The sequence below is a fragment of the Mustela putorius genome, unplaced genomic scaffold, assembly GCF_011764305.1.
Source record: "Mustela putorius furo isolate JIRA1106 unplaced genomic scaffold, ASM1176430v1.1 tig00537339_pilon_pilon_pilon, whole genome shotgun sequence".
Lineage (NCBI taxonomy): Eukaryota > Metazoa > Chordata > Mammalia > Carnivora > Mustelidae > Mustela > Mustela putorius.
Window position 1 is genome coordinate 302,510 of NW_025422461.1, and position 24,098 is coordinate 326,607.

At 38.3% G+C, this 24,098-nt stretch overlaps 1 protein-coding gene and 1 non-coding gene across 5 annotated transcripts in view; one reads left to right on the forward strand and one right to left on the reverse strand.

The window, feature by feature from the left end:
* Positions 1 to 24,098, forward strand: part of PFKFB1 (6-phosphofructo-2-kinase/fructose-2,6-biphosphatase 1) — a 124,449-nt gene that overhangs the window by 65,583 nt on the left and 34,768 nt on the right. For all 4 annotated transcript variants that reach the window (XM_004782133.3, XM_004782134.3, XM_004782131.3 and 1 more), the window contains exon 2: positions 22,754 to 22,879. In XM_004782133.3, coding sequence (XP_004782190.1) covers positions 22,754 to 22,879 — 126 coding nt within the window. The remainder of the gene's footprint in view (positions 1 to 22,753; positions 22,880 to 24,098) is intronic.
* On the reverse strand, positions 2,908 to 3,015 carry LOC123390388. The gene has a single exon (XR_006604971.1). It is a non-coding gene; the product is annotated as a U6 spliceosomal RNA (small nuclear RNA).

Genomic DNA, 24,098 nt, shown 5'->3' on the forward strand with positions numbered 1-24,098 from the left:
TCCAAAGAAGACATCCAGGTGGCTAACAGACACATGAAAAGATACTCAACATCACTAATTGTCAGGGAAATAGGAATCAAAATTATGAGATACCACCTCACATTAACAACACAAGAAACAACAGGTGTTGGCAAGGATGCAGAGAAAGGGGAACCCTCTTGCCCTGTTGGTGGAAATGCAAACTGGTACGGCCACTCTGGAGAACAGTACAGAGGGTCCTCAGAAAGTTAAAAATAGAATTATTCTATGATCCTTAAATTGCACTGCTAGGTATTTGCCAAAATGATACCAAAAAAAGAAAAAAAAAAACCTGATTCCAAAGGTTATATGCACCCCAATGTTTATAGTAGCACTATCAACAATAGCCCAACTATGGAAAGAGCCCAAATGTCTATCCATGATGAATGGATAAAGAAGATGTGGTATGTGTGCTATAGATTTGAATACAGATTCTGGAAATTTGAATGAAAAAAAAATCTTAGAAGAGATCACAGGCAGTAATTTCTTTGACATCAACCCTAACAACTTCTTTCTAGATATGGTTCATGAAACAAGAGAAACAAAAGCAACATTTCTGCAAAGTGAGCAAAACAATCAATAAAGCTAAAAGGCAACCTACAGAATGGAAAAAGATCTTTGAAAATTACATATTCCATAAAGAGTTGGTTTCCAAAATACATAAAGAACATATAAAACTCAACCCCCAAAGCTGAAAAATCCAAATAAAAAAATGTGTAGAAGACGTGGATAGACATTTCTCTAAAGAAGTCATATAGATAGCCAACAGACACATGAAAGGATGCTAATCATCACTGATTATCAGGGAAATGCAAATCAAAACTATAGTGAGATCTCATCTCACACCTGTCAGAATAGCTAAAATTAACAACACAAGAAACAAGTGCTGGCAAGGAAGTTAAGAGAAAAGAACTCTCTTGCACTGTTGATGGGAATCCAAATGGATGCATCCACTGTGGAAAACAGGATGGAGATTCCTCAAAAATTTAAAATTATAACTGCCCTATGATCCAGTAATCACACTACTGGATATTTACCCCTATAATACAAAAACACTAATTTGAAGGAATACATGCACCTCCATTTTTATAGCACCAATATTTATAATACTCAAATTATGTAAGCAGCCCAAGTATTTATCAAAGATGAATGGATTTTTTTATTCTGTTATGTTAGTCACCATAAAATACATCATTATTCACAGACCTGTACCCCTGGGGATAAAAATATATGTTTATAAAAAGTAAAAAATTATATAAAAAAATAAAATAAATAAAATCTTTAGACATTCTAAAAAAATAAAATAAAATAAAATCTATGAGAAAAAAAATACATCATTAGGTTTTTTTAAAAGATTTTATTTATTTATTTGACAGACAGAGATCACAAGTAGGCAGAGAGGCAGGCAGAGACAGAGAAAGGGGGAAGAAGTCTCCCCGCTGAGCAGAGAGCCTGATGCAGGGCTCGATCCCAGGACCCTGAGATCATGACCTGAGCCGAAGGCAGAGGCTTCAACCCACTGAGCCACCCAGGCACCCCTACATCATTAGTTTTTGATTCAGTATTCCAAGATTCATTGTTTATGTACAACACCCAGTGCTCCATGCAGTACATGCCTTCTTAATACCCACCACCAGGCTCACAAAAAAAAAAAAAAAAGATGAATGCATAAAAGGGTGTGGTATTTATATAATGGAACGTTATTCAACCATAAAAATGAATGGGATCTTGACCTTTGCCTCAACATAGATGAAGCTAGTGTGCATAATGCTAAGTGAAATAAGTCAGAGAAAGACAAATACCTTATGATGTCACTCACATGTAGAATTTTTTTTTTTGAGGATAATTTTTTTAAATTTTTTAATATAATGTTCTGTTAGCCCCAGGGGTACAGGTCTGTGATTCACCGGGTTTACACACTTCACAGCACTCACCATAGCACATACCCTCCCCAATGTCCATAACCCCACTACCCTCTCCCTACGACCCCTCCCCCTGGCCACCGTCAGTTTGTTTTGTGACAGACATTAAGAGTCTCTTATGGTTTATCTCCCTCCCGATCCCATCTTTCTTCATTTATTCTTTTCCTACCCCCGAGACCCCCATGTTGTATCTCCACTTCCTCATATCAGGGAGATCATATGATAGTTGTCTTTCTCTGACTGATTTCACTTAGCATAATACTCTCTAGCTGCATGTCATTACGAATCGCAAGATTTCATTCTTTTTTATGACTGAGTAATATTTCATTATATATATGTATGTATATGTGATATATATATATCACATCTTATCTTTCCATATATATACATATGTATATATTTCATTTATATATCTATATATCACATCTTCTTTATCCGTTCATCAGTTGATGGACACCTAGGCTGTTTCTACAGTTTGGCAATTGTAGATAATACTGCTATAAATGTTGGGGTACATGTATCCCTTTGAATTAGTATTTTTGTATTGTTTGGGTAAGTACCTAGTAGCTCAATTGCTGTATCATAGGATAGTTCTATTACTAAATTTTTGAGGAACCTCCATATTGTTTTCTACAGTGGCTACACCAGTTTGCATTCCCAGCAACAGTGCAAGAGGGTTCTATTTTTTCCATATCCTTGCCAGCATATTTTGTTCTTGTGTTGTTTATGTTAGCCATTCTGACAGGTGTAAGGTGAATCTCATTATAGTCTTGATTTGTATTTCTCTGATGATTGTGATGTTGAGCATCTTTTCATATGTCTATTTGGCCATTTCAATGTCTTTGGGAAAATGTATATTCATGTCTTCTGCTCATTTTTAATTAGATTATTATTTTTACAGATGTTGAGTTTTATGAGTTCTTTATATATTTTGGATAACAATGTTTTATCAGGGAAGTTATTTGCAAACATCTTCTTACATTCCATAGGTTGCCTTTAATTTTCTTGCACAGGGGCCATGCTAATCTTCTCTGTATCGTTCCAATTTTAGTATATGTGCTGCCGAAGCGAGCACTGCCTTTAATTTTCTTGACTGTTCCTTTTTGCTATGCAGAAGCTTTGTATTTTGATGTAGTCCCAATAGTTTATTTTTGCTCTTCTTTTTCTTGCCTTGGGAGACATAGCTACAAAGAAGTTGCTATGCCCGATGTCACAGAGGTTACTGCTTGTGTTATCCTCTAGGATTTTTGTGGTTTCAGGTCTCACATTTAGGTCTTTCATTTATTTTGAATTTTTTGTGTGTGTATGGTGCAAGAAAGTGGTTCAGTTTCATTCTCTTGCACATTGGTGTCCATTTTTCACAGCACCATGTGTTGAAGAGACTGCTCTTTCCTGCTTTGCTGAAGAGTAATTGACCTTAGAGTTGTGCGTTCACTTCTAGGATTTCTATTCTGTTCCATTGATTTATGTGTCTGCTTTTGTGCTAGCAAAATACTGTTTTGATCACTACAGCTTTGTAATAAAACTTGAAGCCTGTAATTGTGATACCCCAAGCTTTGCTTTTCTTCTTCAAGTTTTATTTGGCTATTTGGGGTCTTCTGTTGTTCCAAACAAGTTTTAGAATTGTTTGTTCTAGTTCTGTGAAACGTGCTATTGGTACTTTGATAGGGATTGCATTAAATATGTAGATTGCTTCAGGTAGACATTTTAACAATATCTGTGCTTCCAGTCCATGATCATGAATGTCTTTTCATTTCTTTGTGTCCTCTTCACACATTACTTTCATCAGTGTTTTATAGTTTTTTTGTTTGTTTGTTTGGTTGGTTGGGTTTTTGTTTTGTTTTGTTTTGTTTTTTTTAGGATACAGGTCCTTCACTTCACTTAATTATATTTATTCCTAGGTATCTTATAGATTTTGGTGCAATTGTAAGTTTGACTGATTCCTTGATTTCTATTCCTGCTATTTCATTATTTGTGGATAGAAATGCAATAGATTTCTGTACATTGATTTTGTTTCCTGTGAATTTACTGATGTCATTTTTCAGTTCTAGCAATTTTTTAAAAAGATCTATTTATTTATTTGACAGAGATCACAGGCAGGCAGATAGGCAAGCAGAGAGAGAGGGAGAAGCAGGCTCCCCGCTGAGCAGAAAGCCCGATGCGGGGCTTGATCCCAGGACCCTGAAATCATGACCTGAGCCGAAGGCAGAGGTCTTAACCCACTGAGCCACCCAGATGCCCCAGTTCTAGCAATTTTGGGGTTGAGTCTGTTGGGTTTTCTATATAGAGTTTCATGTCATCTGCAAATAGTGAAAGTTTTGGCCTCTTCTTTTCTGATTTGGATGTCTTTTATTTCTTTTAGTTGTCTGATCACTGTGGCAGGGACTTCAAGTGCTATGTTAAATAACAGTGGTCAGAGTGGACATCCTTGTTTTGTCGTTGACCATAGAGGGAAAGCCCTCAGTTTTTCCTCACTGAGGATGATATTAGCTGTGGATTTTTCATATATGGCCTTTATTTTGTTGAGGTATGTTCCTTCTAAACCCTTGTTGAGGGTTTTTATCATGAATGGATACTTTGTCAAAAGCCTTTTTTGAAATTATTAAAATGATCATATGGCTCTTACCCTTTCTTTTATTAATGTGGTGTATTACATTGATTTATTTGCGAATATTGAAACACTTTTGCAACTCAGGAATAAATCCCAGTTAATAGTGGTGAATGATTTTTTTAATGCATTGTTCGATTAGGTTTGCTATTATTTTTGAGAAATGTTGCATCATGAGAGCTTTTGGCCTGTAGTTCTCTTTTTTAGTGTAGTCTCTATGTGGTCTGGGTAATGCTGATCCCATAGAATGAACTTGGACATTTTTCTTCCTTTTACATATTTTTTAGAACTGTTTGAGAAGAATAGATGCTCACTGATTGGTAAAATTTGCCTGTGAAGACAGCTGGTCCTGGACTTAGTTTGTTTTGAGTTTTTTATTACTCATTCAGTTTCTTTGCTGGTTATCTGTCTGTTAAAGTTTTGTACTTCTTTCTTTTCCAGTTTTGGTATTTTATATGTTTTTAGGAACTTACCCATTTTTTCCAGGTTGTTCCATTTATTTGGCATATAGTTTTTCATAATATTTTCTCATAATTGTTTATATCTCTGTGGTATTTGTTGTTATTTTTTTTTCTTTTCACTGTGCAGCTTGGTTGTTTTCCCTATCTTTCAGCTTGCTGATCCATTCTTTGCTTCTTCTAATATATTATTCATTACATCTAGTGTGTTTTTAATTTCAATTATTAACTTCTTCATCACTGATTTTTTTTAGATTTATTTTAGAGAGAGAGAAAAAAACCTGGAGGGACAGAGGGACAGGGAGAGAGAATCCCAAGCAGACTCTGCACGAAGTGTGGAGCCTGACACAGGGCTTGATCTCATGACCCTGAGATCACGACCTGAGCCAAAACTAGGAGTCAGATGCTTAACTGACTGTGCAACCCAGGTGCCCTGATTGGTTCTCATTTTGTATTTTTTCTCTTTGTTGAATGTCTCACTGAGATCCTTCATGCTTTTCTCAAGTCCAGTAAGTTTCTTTATAACCATTACTATGAACTCTTTATTAAGCATATTGCTTATCTGTTTCATTTATCTGTTTTACTGTGATTTTATCCTGTTCATTCATTTGGGATATATCCTTCTGTCTCCTCATTTTGTCTTACTATCTATAGTTTTTTTCTATGTATTAGGAAAGTCAGCTACATTGACTTGCAAGGAGTGGTTTTATTAAGAAGAGATCCTGTGATACCTTGTAGTGTAATGCCCCTGTTCACCAGAACCTGTTGCTTCAGAGATGTGTCCTATATGGGTTTTATGTACCCTACTGTTGTAGCTGAACCTCATTTACTTGCAGTCCAGTTGGCAGCAATGGCCCACTTTGCCTGCTATTAGCTGGGTTTAGTCCCTGTATTGTTAAGGGGCTGGTCTGGGGCTGCTATGGTCTTATATTTGGGTGGTTTTGGCAGCCAGACTAGATGCTTATCTTCAGCCCATTTGCTAGACTGCTGTCACACAACTACATGGTGGTCTCCCTGAAATTTCCTCTGAGAGGCATTTGTTGATGGGTGGGATATGCAGTGAAACCAGATGTCTGCTCTCAGTCCATCTGTTGGGGCTGTAGTAACAATGACCTGCAGGGAATTTTCCCTGCCTTGTACCCTGAGAGGATTTTGTTTGTGACCAGGGCTGGCAGTCAAACAAGATGCTTGCCAGGGCTGCAGAAACACTGATAGTTTCTGATAGTGCCCAGAGAGGGCATTCTTTCTGCACTGCTACGTATAAGGTTCAGCTGCTGGGGCTGTGACTGTACTGGTATGTGTGGGTTTCTTACCCTTTCCCCAGGGTAGGAGTCACATTGGAGTAGTGCTTGTTCCTGCTAGGGCTTCTTGAAGGGTGAGATGTGTCAGGAACTACTTTGGGGGAATTCCTGCCATGTGGGGCATGTTGAATGGGTTGGATCCATAGAAGAATTTGAGAGTGGGTGCACAGTGTTAGCAAAGTAGGTGAAGAGTGCTCATGCTGGTTCGCACAGGTGCCTGACTATCTAGGCTGTGGGGAGAGAGAATTGGCATCCACCAGTTCTTTTGTGCTTGGAGAAATCTCATGAGGTTTTCTGCCACTCCAGCACACTTTCTGTAATTAGTAAATAAATTCCTTGTACATATACTCCAGTTACTCTTAAATTGCTGCATCTATGCTGTCTTGGTGGGGCTTTTGTTATGCTGTATCTTTAAGAACAGGGATTCCGTTTCTATAGCCCTCCAGCTCTTCCAGAGCAGAACTGCTGATTTTTAATGGACCCAGTATTAAGGCTGGCTTATCATAAAAACTCAGGAAGTTAAGCCCCACTAGTTTTCAAATCAAATATTATGGGTTCTTGTCTTCCCAGTGCAGGGCTCCTGTGTCTGGGGTACCTGGTGTGGGGTCTGCTCATATCCTTTCTCTGTGCTTCTTCATGGTTAGTCTCACTTGTGGTTAATCCCACTGGGTGTTTTGTTCCCACGTGAGTTTCTACCCTCCTTACCTTTGAAATGTGTCATCCTCTCTATGATTAACCATGGAAAGTCTGTTCTAAAGATCCTCAGGTCATCTTCTGGGTTGGATACACTGATGTAGCTTTTATCCAGGTGTGTCTATGGGAGGAGGTGAGCTTAGAATCTTTTTACTCTGTCACCTTCCCTGAAGTCACAGTTTCTATTTGTTTCTATTTCTATCTGGGCCATTCTTCAGGTGGGAAAATTTTCCCATGATAAACCACTATGTCTATTTATTTCTCACAGTTCTGGAGGCTGGAAGTCCAAGAGGAAGGTGCCAGCGAGTGAGGTTTGATGCCCTTTCTTTTGGCCTTGAACATCCTTTATTTTTATTTTTAAAGATTTATTTATTTATTTATTTATTTGAGAGAGAGAGAGAGAGAGGAAGGGCAGAGGGAAAGAATCTTCCAGGAGACTTCCCACTGAATGTAGAGCCCAATGGAGGGCTCCTTCTCACGACCTATGAAATCATGACCTGAGTTAAAACCAAGAGTCAGACATTTAACCAACTAAACTACCCAGGTGCCCATGGCCTTGAACATCATTTGATATGGTTTTTTGCCATCTACATATCTGGGCTGGTGAAATGCTTGTTCATATTTTTTTGCAGATCTTTGAATTAGATTTTCTTTTACTGTTCAGTTTAAGGTGTTTATAATTCCTGACACACCAGATACATAATTTTCGAATATGTTCACCAAGGATATGGCATTTTTATTAACATATAGTGTATTATTTGCTTCAGGGGTACATGTCTGTTATTCATCAGTCTTACACAATTCACAGCACTCACCCTAGCACATACCCTCCCCAAAGCCATCACCCAGCCACCCCAACCCTCCCACTTCCCTCCCCTCCAGCAACCCTCAGTTTGTTTCCTGTGATTAAGAGTCTTTTATGGTTTGTCTCCCTCTCTGGTTTCATCTTCTTTCATATTTCCCTGTCTTCCCCTATGATCCTCTGTCTTGTTTACCAAATTCCTCATATCAGTGAGATCATATTCTCTGAGTGACTTATTTCTCTTAGCATACTATCCTCTAGTTCAATCCACCTCATTGAAAATAACAATGGTTGCGTAGCATTCCATTGTACATATATAACACTTCATCTTTATCCATTCATCTGTTGATGGATATCTATGCTCTTTCCATAGTTTGGTTATTGTGGACATTGCTGCTATAAACATTTGGGTACACGTACCCCTTCAGATCACTACATTTGTGTCTTTAGGGTAAATACGCAGTAGTGCAATTACTGGGTCATGGGGTAGCTCTATTTTCCACTTTTGAAGGAACCTCCATACTGTTTTCCAGAATGGCTGCACCAGCTTGCATTCCCACCAACAATGTAGGAGGGTTCCCCTTTCTCCACATCCTCACCAACATCTATCAGTTCCTGACTGGTTAATTTTAGCTATTCTAACTGGTGTGAGGTGGTATCTCACCGTGGTTTTGATTTGTACCTCTTTGATGCCAAGTGATATTGAACACTTTTCCAATGTCTTTGGCCATTTGGATTTCTTCTTTGCAGAAATGTCTGTTCATGTATTCCATCTATTTCTTGATTGGATTATTTGTTCTTTTGGTGTTGAGTTTGATAAGTTCTTTATAGATTTTGGATACTAGCCCTTTATCTGATATGTCATTTGAAATATCTTGTCCCATTTTGTTGGTTGTCTTTTGGTTTTGTTGGCTGTTCCATCTGCTGTGCAAAACTTTTATCTTGTTGGAGTCCCAATAGTCCATTTTTTGCCCCTGCCTTTGGTAATGTTTCTAGGAAGAAGTTGCTGTAGCTGAGGTTGAAGTGGTTGCTGCCTGTGTTCTCCTCAAGGATTTTGATGGATTCCTGTATCACACTGAGGTCTTTCATAAATTTTGAGTCTATTTTTGTGTGTGGTGTAAGGGAATGGTCCAGTTTCATTCTTATGCATGTGGTTGTCCAATTTTCCCAACACCATTTGTTGAAGAGACTGTCTTTTTTCCATTGGAGATTCTTTCCTGCTTTGTCGAAGATTAGTTAAGCATAGAGTTGAGGGTCCATTTCTGGGCTCTCTATTCTGTTCCATTGATCTATGTGTCCAGTTTTGTGCCAGTACATACTGTCTTGATGATGACAGCTTTGTAATAGAGTTTGAAGTCTGGAATTGTGATGCCATCAGCTTTGGTTTTCTTTTTCAACATTCCTCTGGCTATCTGGGGTCTTCTCTGGTTCCATATAAATTTTAGGATTATTTGTTCTATTTCTTTGAAAAACTTGATGGTATTTTGAAAAGGATTGCATTAAATGTGTAGATTGCTCCAGATAGCACAGATGTTTTCACAATATTTGTTCTTCCAGTCTATGAGCAGAGAACTTTTTTTTTCCATTTCTTTTTGTCTTCCTCAATTACTTTCATGATTATTCTACAGTTTTATGAGTACAGATTCTTTGCTTCTTTGATTAGGTTTATTCCTAGGTATCTTATGGTTTGGGGTGCAGTTGTAAATGAGATTGACTCCTTAACTTCTCTTTCTTATGCCTTATTAGTGTATAGAAATGCAACTGATTTCTGTGCAGTGATTTTATAAACTGACACTTTACTGAATTCCTGCATGAGTTCTAGCAGTTTTAGAGTGAAGTCTTTTGGGTTTTCCACATAAAGTATCATACCATCTGCATATGAAAGTTTGACTTCTTCGTTGCTGATTTAGATGCTTTTTATTTCTTTTTGTTGTCTGATTGCTGAGGCTAAGACTTCTGGTACTATGTTGAAAAACAGTGGTGATACTAGACAGCCCTGCTGTGTTCCTAACCTTAGGGAAGAGCTCTCAGTTTTTCCCCATTGAGAATGATATTCGCTGTTTTTCCCCATTGAGAATGATATTCATAAATGGATTTGACAATACTGAGGTGTGTAGCCTCTATCCCTACACATTGAAGAGTTTTGATCAAGAAAGGATACTGTACTTTGTCAGATGATTTTCCAGCATCTTTTGAGAGTATCATATGGTTCTTGTTCTTTCTTTTATTAATGTATTGTGTCACATTGATTGATTTGCAGATGTTGAACCAACCTCGCAGCCCAGGAATAAATCCCACTTGATCATGGTGAATAATCCTTTTAATGTACTGTTGGATCCTTTTGGCTACTATTTTGGTGAGAATTTTTGCATCCATGTTCATCAGGAATATTGATCTGTTAATTCTCCTTTTTGATGGGGTCTTTGTCTGGTTTGGGGATCAGGTAATCCTGTTCTCATAAAATGAGTTTGGAAGTTTTCCTTTCATTTCTATTTTTTGGAACAGTTTCAGGAGAACAAGTACTAATTTTTCCTTAAATTTTTGGTGGAATTCCCCCAGGAAAGCCATATAGCCCTGGGCTCTTGTTTGTTGGGAGATTTTTTATGACTGCTTCAATCCCCTTACTGGTCATCAGTTGTTCCAATTTTCTATTCCTTCCTGGTTCAGTTTTGGTAGTTTATAAATCTCTAGAAATGCATCCATTTCTTCAAGATTGTCCAATTTGCTGGTGTATAGTTGCTCATAATATGTTCTTATAATTGTTTGTATTTATTTGGTGGTGGTTGTGATCTCTCCTTTTTCATTCATGATTTTGTTCATTTGCGTCCTTTCTCTTTTCTTTTTGTTAAAACTGGCCAGGGTTTTTTTGTTTTGTTTTGTTTTGTTTTGTTTTTTAATTTTTATTTTTCTATTTCTTTTTTTTAATTTTTTATTTTTTATAAACATATATTTTTATCCCCAGGGGTACAGGTCTGTGAATCACCAGGTTTACACACTTCACAGCACTCACCAAAGCACATACCCTCCCCAATGTCCATAATCCCACCCCCTTCTCCCAAACCCCCTCCCCCCAGCAACCCTCAGTTTGTTTTGTGAGATTAAGAGTCACTTATGGTTTGTCTCCTTCCCAATCCCATCTTGTTCCTATTTCTTTTCAGTGTAACAGTATTCATTGTTTTTGCACCACACCTAGCGCTCCATGCAATACATGCCCTCCCTAATACCCACCACCTTGTTCCCACAACATCCCACCCCTCACCCCTTCAAGACCCTCAGGTTCTTTTTCAGAGTCCATAGTCTCTCATGATTCACCTCTCCTTCCAATTTTCCTCAACTCCCTTCTCTTCTCCATCTCCCCATGTCCTCCATGTTATTTCTTATGCTCCACAAATAAGTGAAACCATATGATAATTGACTCTCTCTGCTTGACTTATTTCACTCAGCATAATCTCTTCCAGTTCCATCCCTGTGGATACAAAAGTTGGGTATTCATCATTTCTGATAGAGGCATAATACTCCATAGTGTATATGGACCACATCTTCCTTATCCATCCGTTCGTTTAAGGGCATCTTGGTTCTTTCCACAGTTTGGTGACTGTGGCCATTGCTGCTATAAATATTGGGGTACAGATGGCCCTTCATTTCACTGCAACTGTATCTTTGGGGTAAATACCCAGTAGTGCAATTGTAGGGTCATAAGGAAGCTCTATTTTTAATTTCTTGAGGAATCTCCACACTGTTCTCCAAAGTGGCTGCACCAACTTGCATTCCCACCAACAGTGTAAGAGGGTTCCCCTTCCTCCACATCTTCTCCAACACATGTTGTTTCCTGTCTTGCTAATTTTGGCCATTCTAACTGGTGTAAGGTGGTATCTCAATGTGGTTTTAATTTGAATCTCCCTGATGGCTAGTTATGATGAACATTTTTCTCATATGTCTGATAGCCATTTGTATGTTTTCATTTGGGAAAACTGGACAGCTATATGTAGAAGAATGAAACTCGACCATTCTCTTACACCATACACAAAGATAAACTCAAAATGGATAAAAGACCTCAACGTGAGACAGGAATCCATCAGAATCCTAGAGGAGAACATAGGCAGTAATCTCTTCAATATCAGCCACAGCAACTTCTTTCAAGATATGTCTCCAAAGGCAAAGGAAACAAAAAGCGAAAATAAACTTTTGGGACTTCATCAAGATCAAAAGCTTCTGCACAGCAAAGGAAACAGTCAACAAAACAAAGACGCAACCCATGGAATGGGAGAAGATATTTTCAAATGACAGTACAGACAAAAGGTTGATATCCAGGATCTATAAAGAACTCCTGAAACTCAACACACACAAAACAGATAATCATATCAAAAAATGGGCAGAAGATATGAACAGACACTTCTCCAATGGCCAGGGGTTTATCAATCTCATTCTTTCAAAGAACCAGCTTTTACTTTTGTCGATCTCTTCCACTGTTCTTTTGGTTTCTATTTCATTGATTTATGCTCTGATCTTTATTATTTTTCTTCTGCTGCTGGGTTTACACATTATTTGCTGTTCTTTCTCTAGCCTCTTTAGGTGTCGGGTTGGGTTTTGTATTTGAAACCTTTCTTGCTTCTTGAGAGCGACTTGTATTGCTATATACATTCCTCTCAGGACCGCCTTTGCTGCATCCCAAAGATTTAGAACAGTTGTGTTTTCATTTTTATTTGTTTCCAAGAATTTTTAAAATTCTTCTTTAATTTCCTGGTTGACCCATTCATTCTTTAGTAGTATACTCTTTAGCCCCCATGCATTTGAGTTCTTTCCATCTTTTCTCTTATGATTGAGTCCTAGTTTCTAAACATTGTAGTCTGAAAACATGCAGGGAATGATCCCAATCTTTTGGTACTGATTGAAACCTGATTTGTGACACAAGATGTGATCTATTCTGGAGAACGTTCCATGTGCACTAGAGAAGAAGGTGTATTCTGTTGCTTTGGGATAGAATATTCTGAATATATCTGTGATGTCCATCTCTCCAGTATGTCATTAAAAGCCTTTATTTCCTTGTTGATATTTTGCTTAGCTTATCTGTCCATGGGGCATCTGGGTGGCTCAGTGGGTTAAAGTCTCTGCCTTCAGCTCAGGTCATGATCCCAGGGTTCTGGGATCAAGCCCCGCATCGGGCTCTCTGCTCAGTGGGGAGCCTGCTTCCCCCCTCTCTCTGCCTGCCTCTCGATCTACTTGTGATTTCTCTCTGTCAAATAAATTTTAAATAAATAAATAAATGAATGAATGAATAAATAAAATCTTTTACTAAAAAAAAAAGATTATCTGTCCATTTCAGTGAGTGGGATGTTAAAGTTCCCTACTATTATGGTAGTATTGTTGATGTGTTTATTTGATTTTGTTATTAGTTGGTTTATATAATTGGCTGTTCCCATGTAACAGGAATATATATTTAAAATTGTTAAATCTTCTTGTTGGACAGACCCTTTGAGTATGATACAGTGTCCTTTCTCATCTCTAATTATAGTCTTTAGCTTAAAATCTAATTTTTCTGATATAAGGATTGCCACCTAAGCTTTCTTTTGATGTCCATTAGCATGGTAAATTGTTTTCCACCTCCCATTTAAATCTAGAGTTGTCTTTGAGTCTAAAATGAATTTCTTGTGGACAGCATATTGGTGAGTCTTGTTTTTTGTTTTGTTTTGTTTCCTTGCTCATATCAGGAAGATCATATGATACTTGTATTTCTCTGCTTGACTTATTTCGCTAAGCATGAAATGCTCTAGTTCCATCCATGTTGTCACAAAAGGCAAGATTTCATTTCTTTTGATGGCTGCATAGTATTCCATTGTGTATATATACCACATCTTCTTGAACCATTCATCTGTTGATGGACATCTAGGTTCTTTCCATAGTTTGGCTATTGTGGACATTGCTGCTATAAACATTCAGGTGCACGTGCCCCTTTGGATCACTACGTTGGTATCTTTAGGGTAAATACCCAATAGTGCAATTGCTGGGTCATAGGGCAGTTCTATTTTCAACATTTTGAGGAACCTCCATGTTTTTTCCAGAGTGGCTGCACCAGTTTGCATTCCCACCAATAGTGTAGGAGGGTTCCCCTTTCTCCGCATCCTCGCCAGCATCTGTCATTTCCTGACTTGTTGATTTTAGCCATTCTAACTGGTGTGAGGTGATATCTCATTGTGGTTTTGATTTGTATTTCCCTGATGCCGAGTGATATGGAGCACTTTTTTATGTGTCTGTTGGCCATCTGGATGTCTTCTTTGCAGAAATGTCTGTTCATGTCCTCTGCCCATTTCTTGATTGGATTATTTGTTCTTTGGGTGTTGAGTTTGCTAAGTTCTTTATAGATTCTGGACACTAGTCCTTTATCTGATATGTCGTTTGCAAATATCTTCTCCCATTCTGTCAGTTGTCTTTTGATTTTGTTAACTGTTTCCTTTGCTGTGCAAAAGCTTTTGATCTTGATGAAATCCCAATAGTTCATTTTTGCCCTTGCTTCCCTTGCCATGGCAATGTTCCTAGGAAGATGTTGCTGCGGCTGAGTTCGAAGAGGTTGCTGCCTGTGTTCTCCTCAAGGATTTTGATGGATTCCTTTCTCACATTGAGGTCCTTCATCCATTTTGAGTCTATTTTCGTGTGTGGTGTAAGGAAATGGTCCAATTTCATTCTTCTGCATGTGGCTGTCCAATTTTCCCAGCACCATTTATTGAAGAGGCTGTCTTTTTTCCATTGGACATTCTTTCCTGCTTTGTCGAAGATTAGTTGACGTAGAGTTGAGGGTCTATTTCTGGGCTCTCTATTCTGTTCCATTGATCTATGTGTCTGTTTTTGTGCCAGTACCATTCTGTCTTGATGATGACAGCTTTGTAATAGAGCTTGAAGTCCGGAATTGTGATGCCACCAACGTTGGCTTTCTTTTTCAATATCCCTTTGGCTATTCGAGGTCTTTTCTGGTTCCATATAAATTTTAGCATTATTTGTTCCATTTCTTTGAAAAAGATGGATGGTACTTTGATAGGAATTGCATTAAATGTGTAGATTGCTTTAGGTAGCATAGACATTTTCACAATATTTATTCTTCCAATCCAGGAGCATGGAACATTTTTCCATTTCTTTGTGTCTTCCTCAATTTCTTTCATGAGTACTTTATAGTTTTCTGAGTATAGATTCTGTGCCTCTTTGGTTAGGTTTATTACTAGGTATCTTGTGCTTTTGGATGCAATTGTAAATGGGATTGACTCCTTAATTTCTCTTTCTTCTGTCTTGCTGTTTGTGTAGAGAAATGCAACTGATTTCTGTGCATTGATTTTATATCCTGACACTTTACTGAATTCCTGTATAAGTTCTAGCAGTTTTGGAGTGGAGTCTTTTCCGTTTTCCACATATAGTATCATATCATCTGTGAGGAGTGATAATTTGACTTCTTCTTTGCCGATTTGGATGCCTTTAATTTCCTTTTGTTGTCTGATTGCTGAGGCTAGGACCTCTAGTACTATGTTGAATAGCAGTGGTGATAATGGACATCCCTGCCGTCTTCCTGACCTTAGCGGAAAAGCTTTCAGTTTTTCTCCATTGAGAATGATATTTGCGGTGGGTTTTTCATAGATGGCTTTGATGATATTGAGGTATGTGCCCTCTATCCCTACACTTTGAAGAGTTTTGATCAGTAAGGGATGCTGTACTTTGTCAAATGCTTTTTCAGCATCTATTGAGAGTATTATATGGTTCTTGTTCTTTCTTTTATTGATGTGTTGTATCACATTGACTGATTTGCGGATGTTGAACCAACCTTGCAGCCCTGGAATAAATCCTACTTGGTCCTGGTGAATAATCCTTTTAATGTACTGTTGAATCCTACTGGCTAGTATTTTGTTGAGTATTTTCGCATCTGTGTTCATCAAGGATATTGGTCTATAGTTCTCTTTTTTGATGGGATCCTTGTCTGGTTTGGGGATCAAGGTGATGCTGGCCTCATAAAATGAGTTTGGAAGTTTTCCTTCCATTTCTATTTTTTTGGAACAGTTTCAGGAGAATAGGAATTAGTTCTTCTTTAAATGTTTTGTAGAATTCCCCCGGGGAAGCCGTTGGGCCCTGGGGTTTTGTTTGTTTGGAGATTTTTAATGACTGTTTCAATATCCTTAAAGGTTATGGGTCTGTTCAGGCTTTCTACTTCTTCCTGGTTCAGTTGTGGTCATTTATATGTTTCTAGGAATGCATCCATTTCTTCCAGATTGTCAAATTTGTTGGCCTAGAGTTGCTCAAAGTATGTTCTTATAATAGTTTGTATTTCTTTGGTGTTAGTTGTGATCTCTCCTCTTTCATTCATGATTTTATTTATTTGGGTCCTTTCTCTTTTCTTTTTGATAAGTCGGGCCAGGGGTTTATCAATTTTATTAATTCTTTCAAAGAACCAGCTCCTAGTTTCGTTGATTTGCTCTATTGTCTTTTTGGTTTCTATTTCATTGATTTCTGCTCTGATCTTTATGATTTCTCTTCTCCTGCTTGGCTTAGGGTTTCTTTCTTGTTCTTTCTCCAGCTCCTTTAGGTGTAGGGTTAGGTTGTGTACCTGAGACAATTCTTGTTTCTTGAGAAAGGTTTGTACCGCTATATATTTTCCTCTCAGGACTACCTTTGTTGTGTCCCACAGATTTTGAACCGTTGTATTTTCATTATCATTTGTTTCCATGATTTTTTTCAATTCTTCTTTAATTTCCTGGTTGACCCATTCATTCTTTAGAAGGATGCTGTTTAGTCTCCATGTATTTGGGTTCTTTTCAAACTTCCTTTTGTGGTTGAGTTCTAGCTTTAGAGCATTGTGGTCTGAAAATATGCAGGGAATGATCCCAATCTTTTGATAACGGTTGAGTCCTGATTTAGGACTGAGGATGTGATCTATTCTGGAGAATGTTCCATGTGCACTAGAGAAGAATGTGTATTCTGTTGCTTCGGGATGAAATGTTCTGAATATATCTGTGATGTCCATCTGGTCCAGTGTGTCATTTAAGGCCTTTATTTCCTTGCTGATCTTTTGCTTGGATGATCTGTCCATTTCAGTGAGGGGAGTGTTAAAGTCCCCTACTATTCTTGTATTATTGTTGATGTGTTTCTTTGATTTTGTTATTAATTGGTTTATATAGTTGCCTGCTCCCACGTTGGGGGCATAGATATTTAAAATTGTTAAATCTTCTTGTTGGACAGACCCTTTGAGTATGATATAGTGTCCTTCCTCATCTCTTATTATAGTCTTTGGCTTAAAATCTAATTGATCTGATATAAGGATTGCCACTCCTGCTTTCTTCTGATGTCCATTAGCATGGTAAATTCTTTTCCACCCCCTCACTTTAAATCTGGAGGTGTCTTCGGGCTTAAAATGTGTTTCTTGGAGGCAACATATAGATGGGTTTTGTTTTTTTATCCATTCTGATACCCTGTGTCTTTTGACAGGGGCATTTAGCCCATTAACATTCAGGGTAACTATTGAGAGATATGAATTTAGTGCCATTGTATTGCCTGTAAGGTGACTGTTACTGTATATGGTCTCTGTTCCTTTCTGATCTACCACTTGTAGGCTCTCTCTTTGCTTAGAGGACCCCTTTCAAGATTTCCTGTAGAGCTGGTTTGGTGTTTGCAAATTCTTTCAGTTTTTGTTTGTCCTGGAAGCTTTTAATCTCTCCTTCTATTTTCAATGATAGCCTAGCTGGATATAGTATTCTTGGCTGCATGTTTTTCTCCTTTAGTGCTCTGAAAATATCATGCCAGCTCTTTCTGGCCTGCCAGGTCACTGTGGATAAGTCAGCTGCCAATCTAATATTTTTACCATTGTATGTTACAGACTTCTTTTCCCGGGCTGCTTTCAGGATTTTCTCTTTGTCACTGAGACTTGTAAATTTTACTATTAGGTGACGGGGTGTGGGCTTATTCTTATTGATTTTGAGGGGTGTTCTCTGAACCTCCTGAATTTTGATGCTTGTTCACTTTGTCATATTGGGGAAATTCTCCCCAATAATTCTCTCCAGTATACCTTCTGCTCCCCTCTCTCTTTCTTCTTCTTCTGGAATCCCAATTATTCTAATGTTGTTTCGTCTTATGGTGTCACTTATCTCTTGAATTCTCCCCTCGTGGTCCAGTAACTGTTTGTGCCTCTTTTGCTCAGCTTCTTTATTCTCTGTCATTTGGTTTTCTATATCACTAATTCTATCTTCTGCCTCATTTATCCTAGCAGTGAGAGCCTCCATTTTTGATTGCACCTCATTAATAGCTTTTTTTATTTCAACTTGGTTAGATTTTAGTTCTTTTATTTCTCCAGAAAGGGTTTTTATATCTCTCGAGAGGGTTTCTCTAATATCTTCCATGCCTTTTTCGAGCCTGGCTAGAACCTTAAGAATTGTCATTCTGAACTCTAGATCTGACATATTTCCAATGTTTGTATTGATTAGGTCCCTAGCCTTCGGTACTGCCTCTTGTTCTTTTTTTTTGTGTTGAATTTTTCCGTCTTGTCATTTTGTCCAGATAAGAGTACATGAAGGAGCAAGTAAAATACTAAAAGGGTGGCAACAACCGCAGGAAAATGTGCTTTAACCAAATTAGAAGAGATCCCAAATCGTGAGGGGGTAGAAAGGGGATTAAAAAGAGGTTCAAAAAGGAAGAAAGAAAAAAAAGAATTAAAAAAAAAGAAAACAAATAAGAAAAATATAAAATAGAAAAAATATATATATTGGATAAACTAGTTAAAAAATGTTAAAAAAAGAAAAAGGTAAAAGTTAAAAAAAAATTACCTGAAGGCGAGAAAAAAAACAAAAAATGAAAAAGAAAAAAATCAAATTCACTGCAAGACTAAAAAAAATCACAGGGAAAAAGCCATGAGTTCCGTGCTTTGCGTTCTCCTCCTCTGGAATTCTGCTGCTCTCCTTGGTATTGAAATCGCACTCCTTGGTAGGTGAACTTGGTCTCGGCTGGATTTCTTGTTGATCTTCTGGGGGAGGGGCCTGTTGTAGTGATTCTCAAGTGTCTTTGCCCCAGGCGGAATTGCACCGCCTTTAACAGGGGCCAGGGTGAGTAATCCCCTCGGGTTTGCTTTCAGGAGCTTTTGTTCCCTGAGCGCTTTCCGTAGAGTTCCGGAGGACGGGAATACAGATGGCGGCCTCCTGGTCTCTGGCCCGGAGGAGCAGAGAGCCTAGGGCCCCACTCCTCAGTGCGCCCTCAGAGAACAGCGCCCAGTTACTCCCGTCTGCCTGACCTCCAGCCGCGCTCCGAGCTCCTCGAGCTTGCGACCGGTTCAAGGTAACACCGAGCTGCGAGCTTACTGTCGGCTCTGTCTCTGTAGCCGGCTTTCCCGTTCCAATACCCGCAAGCTCTGCGACACTCAGACACCCCGATCCTTCTGTGACCCTGCCGGACCTGAGGCCTCGCTGACCCCGTGTGGGCTTTGCCCCTGTTTAGCCTCTGGAGCGATGTCCCTCAGCGGAACAGACTTTTAAAAGTCCCGATTTTGTGCTCTGTTTCTCCGCCGCTTGCCAGGAGCCGGCCCCTCCCCCCGGATCTATCTTCCCGTCGCTTTGGATTCACTTCTCCGCCGGTCCTACCTTTCAGAAAGCGGTTGTTTTTCTGTTTCCAGAATTGCTGTTCTTCTTCTCTTTGATCTGCCGATGGATTTTCAGGTGTTTGCAATCTTTAGATAAGCTATCTAGCTGATCTCTGGCTAGCTGAAGTAGTCTCAGCCTGCTCCTTCTCCGCCATCTTGACTCTGCCCCTGTTGACCTATTTTTATTGTGCCTCCTGGATTTTGATGCTTGTTTCCTTCCCCAAATTAGAAAAGTTCTCTGCTATAATTTTCTCCAATATACCTTCTGCCTCTCTCTCTTTCTTTTTCTTCTGGGATCCCAATTATTCTAATCATGTTTTATCTTATGGTATCACTTTATCTCTCAAATTCTCCCCTCATGGTCCAATAGTTGTTTATCTCTCTTTTACTCACTTTCTTTATTCTCCATTATTTGGTCTTCTATAACACTAATTCTCTCTTCTGCCCCATTTATCTTAGCAGTAAGAGCTTCCATTTTTTTTTTTTTTGAACCTCATCTTAAAAAGCTCACAAATTTCATCCCCTCTCATTTTCCAGGTCAATTTCCATGGGTGCTTGTCTTACCCATGTGGGATGCCCTGTGTGTTAGTCTATCTCTCACCCTCTTCTGCAACTGCAGCCCCTTCCCCACCATGGTGACCATGATCTGTTTCTCTCTGCTTCTCTCACACTTCTTACCTTCTTTGATGTGAGTTTTTCTGTACCTTTAGTTGTGGAATTTGTTCTGCTAGTCTTCAGCTTGGTTTTGGTGTTATTTAGGATGATTGATAGTTACCTAGCTGTATTTGTGGGACAAGGAAGCCTAGAGTTTTCCTACTCTACCACTATCTTCCAAGACTTGTTTCTTTTTTATATTTTCTTTTCCTTTCTTTTCTTTTTTTTTTGCTTTACCTCATCTTATTTGAGCATTTTTCATGACCCCATTTTATTGGTGTGTTTACTTATTGTTTATATATATTTATGCCTTTCTTTTTTGGGTTTGTCTTTACTTTTTAGTGGTTCTCCTAGGTTTTATAATATATGTTTTAAAATAATTTGGGTTCACCTTCAAATAACACTATATTACTTTACATGTAGAACAAGTACCTTATAACAGAACATTCCCAGATTTTTCCTCCCTTTCCTTGTGTCATTTTTGTATTTATTTCATTTTGATATATGCTATGAACACCCAATACATTATTACTATTACTGCTTTGGACAGTAATCTTTTAGAACAATTAAGAATATGCAAAATTAAAGGTATATTTTGCCTTAATTTATTCCTTTTCCAATGTTCTTCTTTAATGATGTACATCCGATTTATGACCTATATCAGATCTTTTCTGCCTAAATATTATTCTTTAATATTTCTTATATGACAGGTCTGCCTGTGATGAATTTCCCATTTTTGTTTGTCTGAAATAAAAGTATTTATTTTGCCTTTATTTTTAAAGGACATTTTTCCTGAATTTAGAATTCTGCATTGACAAGGTTTGTGGGGCTTTTTTTGTTATTGCTGCTGTTGTTGTTTACTTTCAATACTTGAATTTTTTTTTAGATTTCACTCTCTTTTTTGCTTATGTGGCTTCTAACAAGAAGTCCAGTATAATTCTCCACCTTGCTCTTCTGTAAGTAAGGTGTTCCTACCAAACCTTTTTCCTGGCCTCCTTCAGTATTTTATTTTTGCCTGATTTTCTGCAGTTTGCATTGGCTATGTCTAGGTGTGGTGTGCTTCTTTTTAAAGTTTTATTTATGCTTCTTAGTATTCTTTGAGATGCTGGAATCTGTGGTTTGTTGTCAATAACTCAATTTTGGAAAATTTTGGCAGTTCTTTCTTCAAATATTTCTTCTTTCCCATTATCTCCCTCTTCTCATTCCATTATTCTAATTACATATATATTACATTCTATATATAATATATTCTAATTATATATATATGATATTTATGGGTTATTTATAGGTTACATATATATTACACTATTTGATACGTTCTCAAAGTTCTTGGATATTTTGTTCTGGGTTGCTTTGTTTTGTTTGTTTTTAGTATTTTTTCTGCCTACATTTTAGGGTGTGTAATTTCTACTGATCCATCTTCAAGTTCATATATTTCTCAGCTATGTTATGTTCATTTTTGAGAACATTGAAGACATTCCTCAAATCCATTACTGTGCTTTTCTCTTGCATTTACATTTGATTCTTATACTTTCCATCCCCATACTGAAATTATTTATCTGACCTTGCATGCGGTCTACCTTTTCAATAAAGCTTTTAACTTATTAGTCATAGCTATTTTAAATTCCCTGCCTGAGAGTCCCAATATGAGCACCATAACTGAGACTGATACTGATGATTTCTTTGTCTCCAGAAGATTTTTTTCTTTCCTTGATTCTTCCCTTTGAGTTGCTCTCTGGGGACAATTATCTTTCTCTTCTTTTGAAGGTGTAGTCTTCTATTATTTTACTTATTTTAGCCTGGTAATAGGGAAAAGGGAACTACTGACATTTCATGTTAATCTGATTAAGCCTCAGTCTTAGGCAGGCTTATCCTCAGTCCTGGAGGTGTGACCTTCCCATGTGTTCCTGGCTCCTCTTTAACTATAATGGTGGGCCTAGTGCATATTCCTATGCCTTCTGGGCTACAGCATTTTTCTTCCACTTTCCTTCTCCAGGTGTAGTGAGTTTCTACCAGTGTCCTCAATTTCTGTTGCCCTTCTTTCTTCAGATGAAGTCTTATTTTCTTTTAGGGAGATGGAGTAGATTGGTCTCAGCAGAGTTTCAATAGTATTGGACATTCCACTCTGTCAGCTGCAGTTAATTTCCACCAGTGCTCTCAAACTACAGTTGCATTCCCTTTCTCTGCGAAGACTAAGGCTTTTGTTTCATAGAATACAAAGGGAGAATGGCCTGGGCACAATTTCAGCAATGGCTGCTATTCTGTTTTCCTCTCCAAACCAGAACTATAGGACATCTTTTTCAAGATTCTTCTGTAACTGGTGGAATTCCTAGAGGATGCAAAACCACCTATGTCTTCAGCCCCAGGGGCTTCATAGTCTCACACTAGCCCACAATGAACATTTAGCAATTTATTATAAATTTTTAGCTCAGTGTTCTTATGAGTTTATATGTTGAAAGATAAGCAAACACCTGCTCTGTTGCTCCCTGCAGATGCCTGCCTGTCTCTATAGATTGGGTTTAGCTGTTCACACTGTAATCTCAGTTTTCGGAAGAATTCAGAAGTCAGTTTGAAAATTTCCAGGTTTTTGTTATTATTCTTATAATGGTAGGTTAGTTGTTTTCCCAATTCAACATCCCTGAGCTGATAACAGAAGAGAATGGGAACCTGGGAATGAGTTTTTGAGATTCTGTTTATCTTTCAGCATCGATACCCCAGTTTACCAATTCCCCCACAATGTTGATCATGGTGGGTTTACCAGCTCGAGGAAAGACCTATATCTCCACGAAGCTCACAAGATATCTCAACTGGATAGGAACACCAACTAAAGGTATGTCTCTGAAACCCTTTGTTCTATAGCCCATTACCTCCCACTGGCTAAAGGTTAAGGTAGCAGGCATGAAAGAGACATTCCCTCAGTATCAGGAACACCTCAAACCATTATTACCAATCTTCAGATTACTACTACTTCTACTAACACCACCACCACACTCTTAAAAGTTTTATAGTACCTTGAGAACATACTCTATGCCTCACAGTATTCTAGGTAATAGGTATAGGAAAACTAGTGAGATTAAATGTCTGTTCTCAGGGACCTCCAGTTTTACAAGGCCTTAACATAATCCTATGAGTAACATACTATTTTTATTACCATTATTATTATTCTTGCCACACCAATATTACTACTTTTATTAACATTACCATTTATTCAAAACCTTAAGGTTTTCTTCAAGTCTTAGGGTATGTAGAATCAAGCATATTGAAGCCACAGCCCAGAGGTTCCCAGAGGGTCTTCACTAAAGTTGGGCACCTTCACCCACCTCATCTTTTGGAGTTCAGAAGGTGCCTCTCTTTAGGTCTGAGCTTGTTGACTTCTACTTCCCACCTGGAAGTGGTCCTGCCTTTTTCCACCTCCAGAAAGTCCTCCTTCCATACCTGCCAAACTCCTCCTTCACTTCCCGTTTCCAATTTTCCATTCTCTTTAGTGTGGTCTCTTTTCTGCTTACTACCAGTTATTGAGTAATTGCTCTCTCCCATTCCCCATTTGATTTCTCTGCCCACCTACAACCTGTATCCCCATTCCTATTTGATTGCTCTGTTCCCCCTAAGAAGACTGCTTATCTGGGCTCCCATACCAAACCTCCTGACAGCACTCTCTATGCCAACACTAATTATAGAGTGTGTTGTTGCAGTGTGTGCCTGGGTCTCTCACCAGGAGTTGTTCTGGGGGCAGGGGACCAGGTCATATTCCTTTCCCTCTCTGAAGTGTGACCAGATTAAGACATTCAGATGCTTTAAACAGTAAGAGATAGGGTGTCCCCATATCATATACAATTCAGAATAAAAACAGTAATGTTAAGAAGGTCTTAACCTTCCAGTGTTTATATTTATCTCAAATGACTATATTGATGCTTCCAGTGAATATCAACTTATCTGAAAATTTTATTGGGGCTATGTTCCCCCTTGGCTGGTACACTAAGCAAGTACTTAGACCCCCCCTTGTGAAATGGAGCACTGCTCCCCAGTGCAGCAAACAGTTCTGCTTGGGC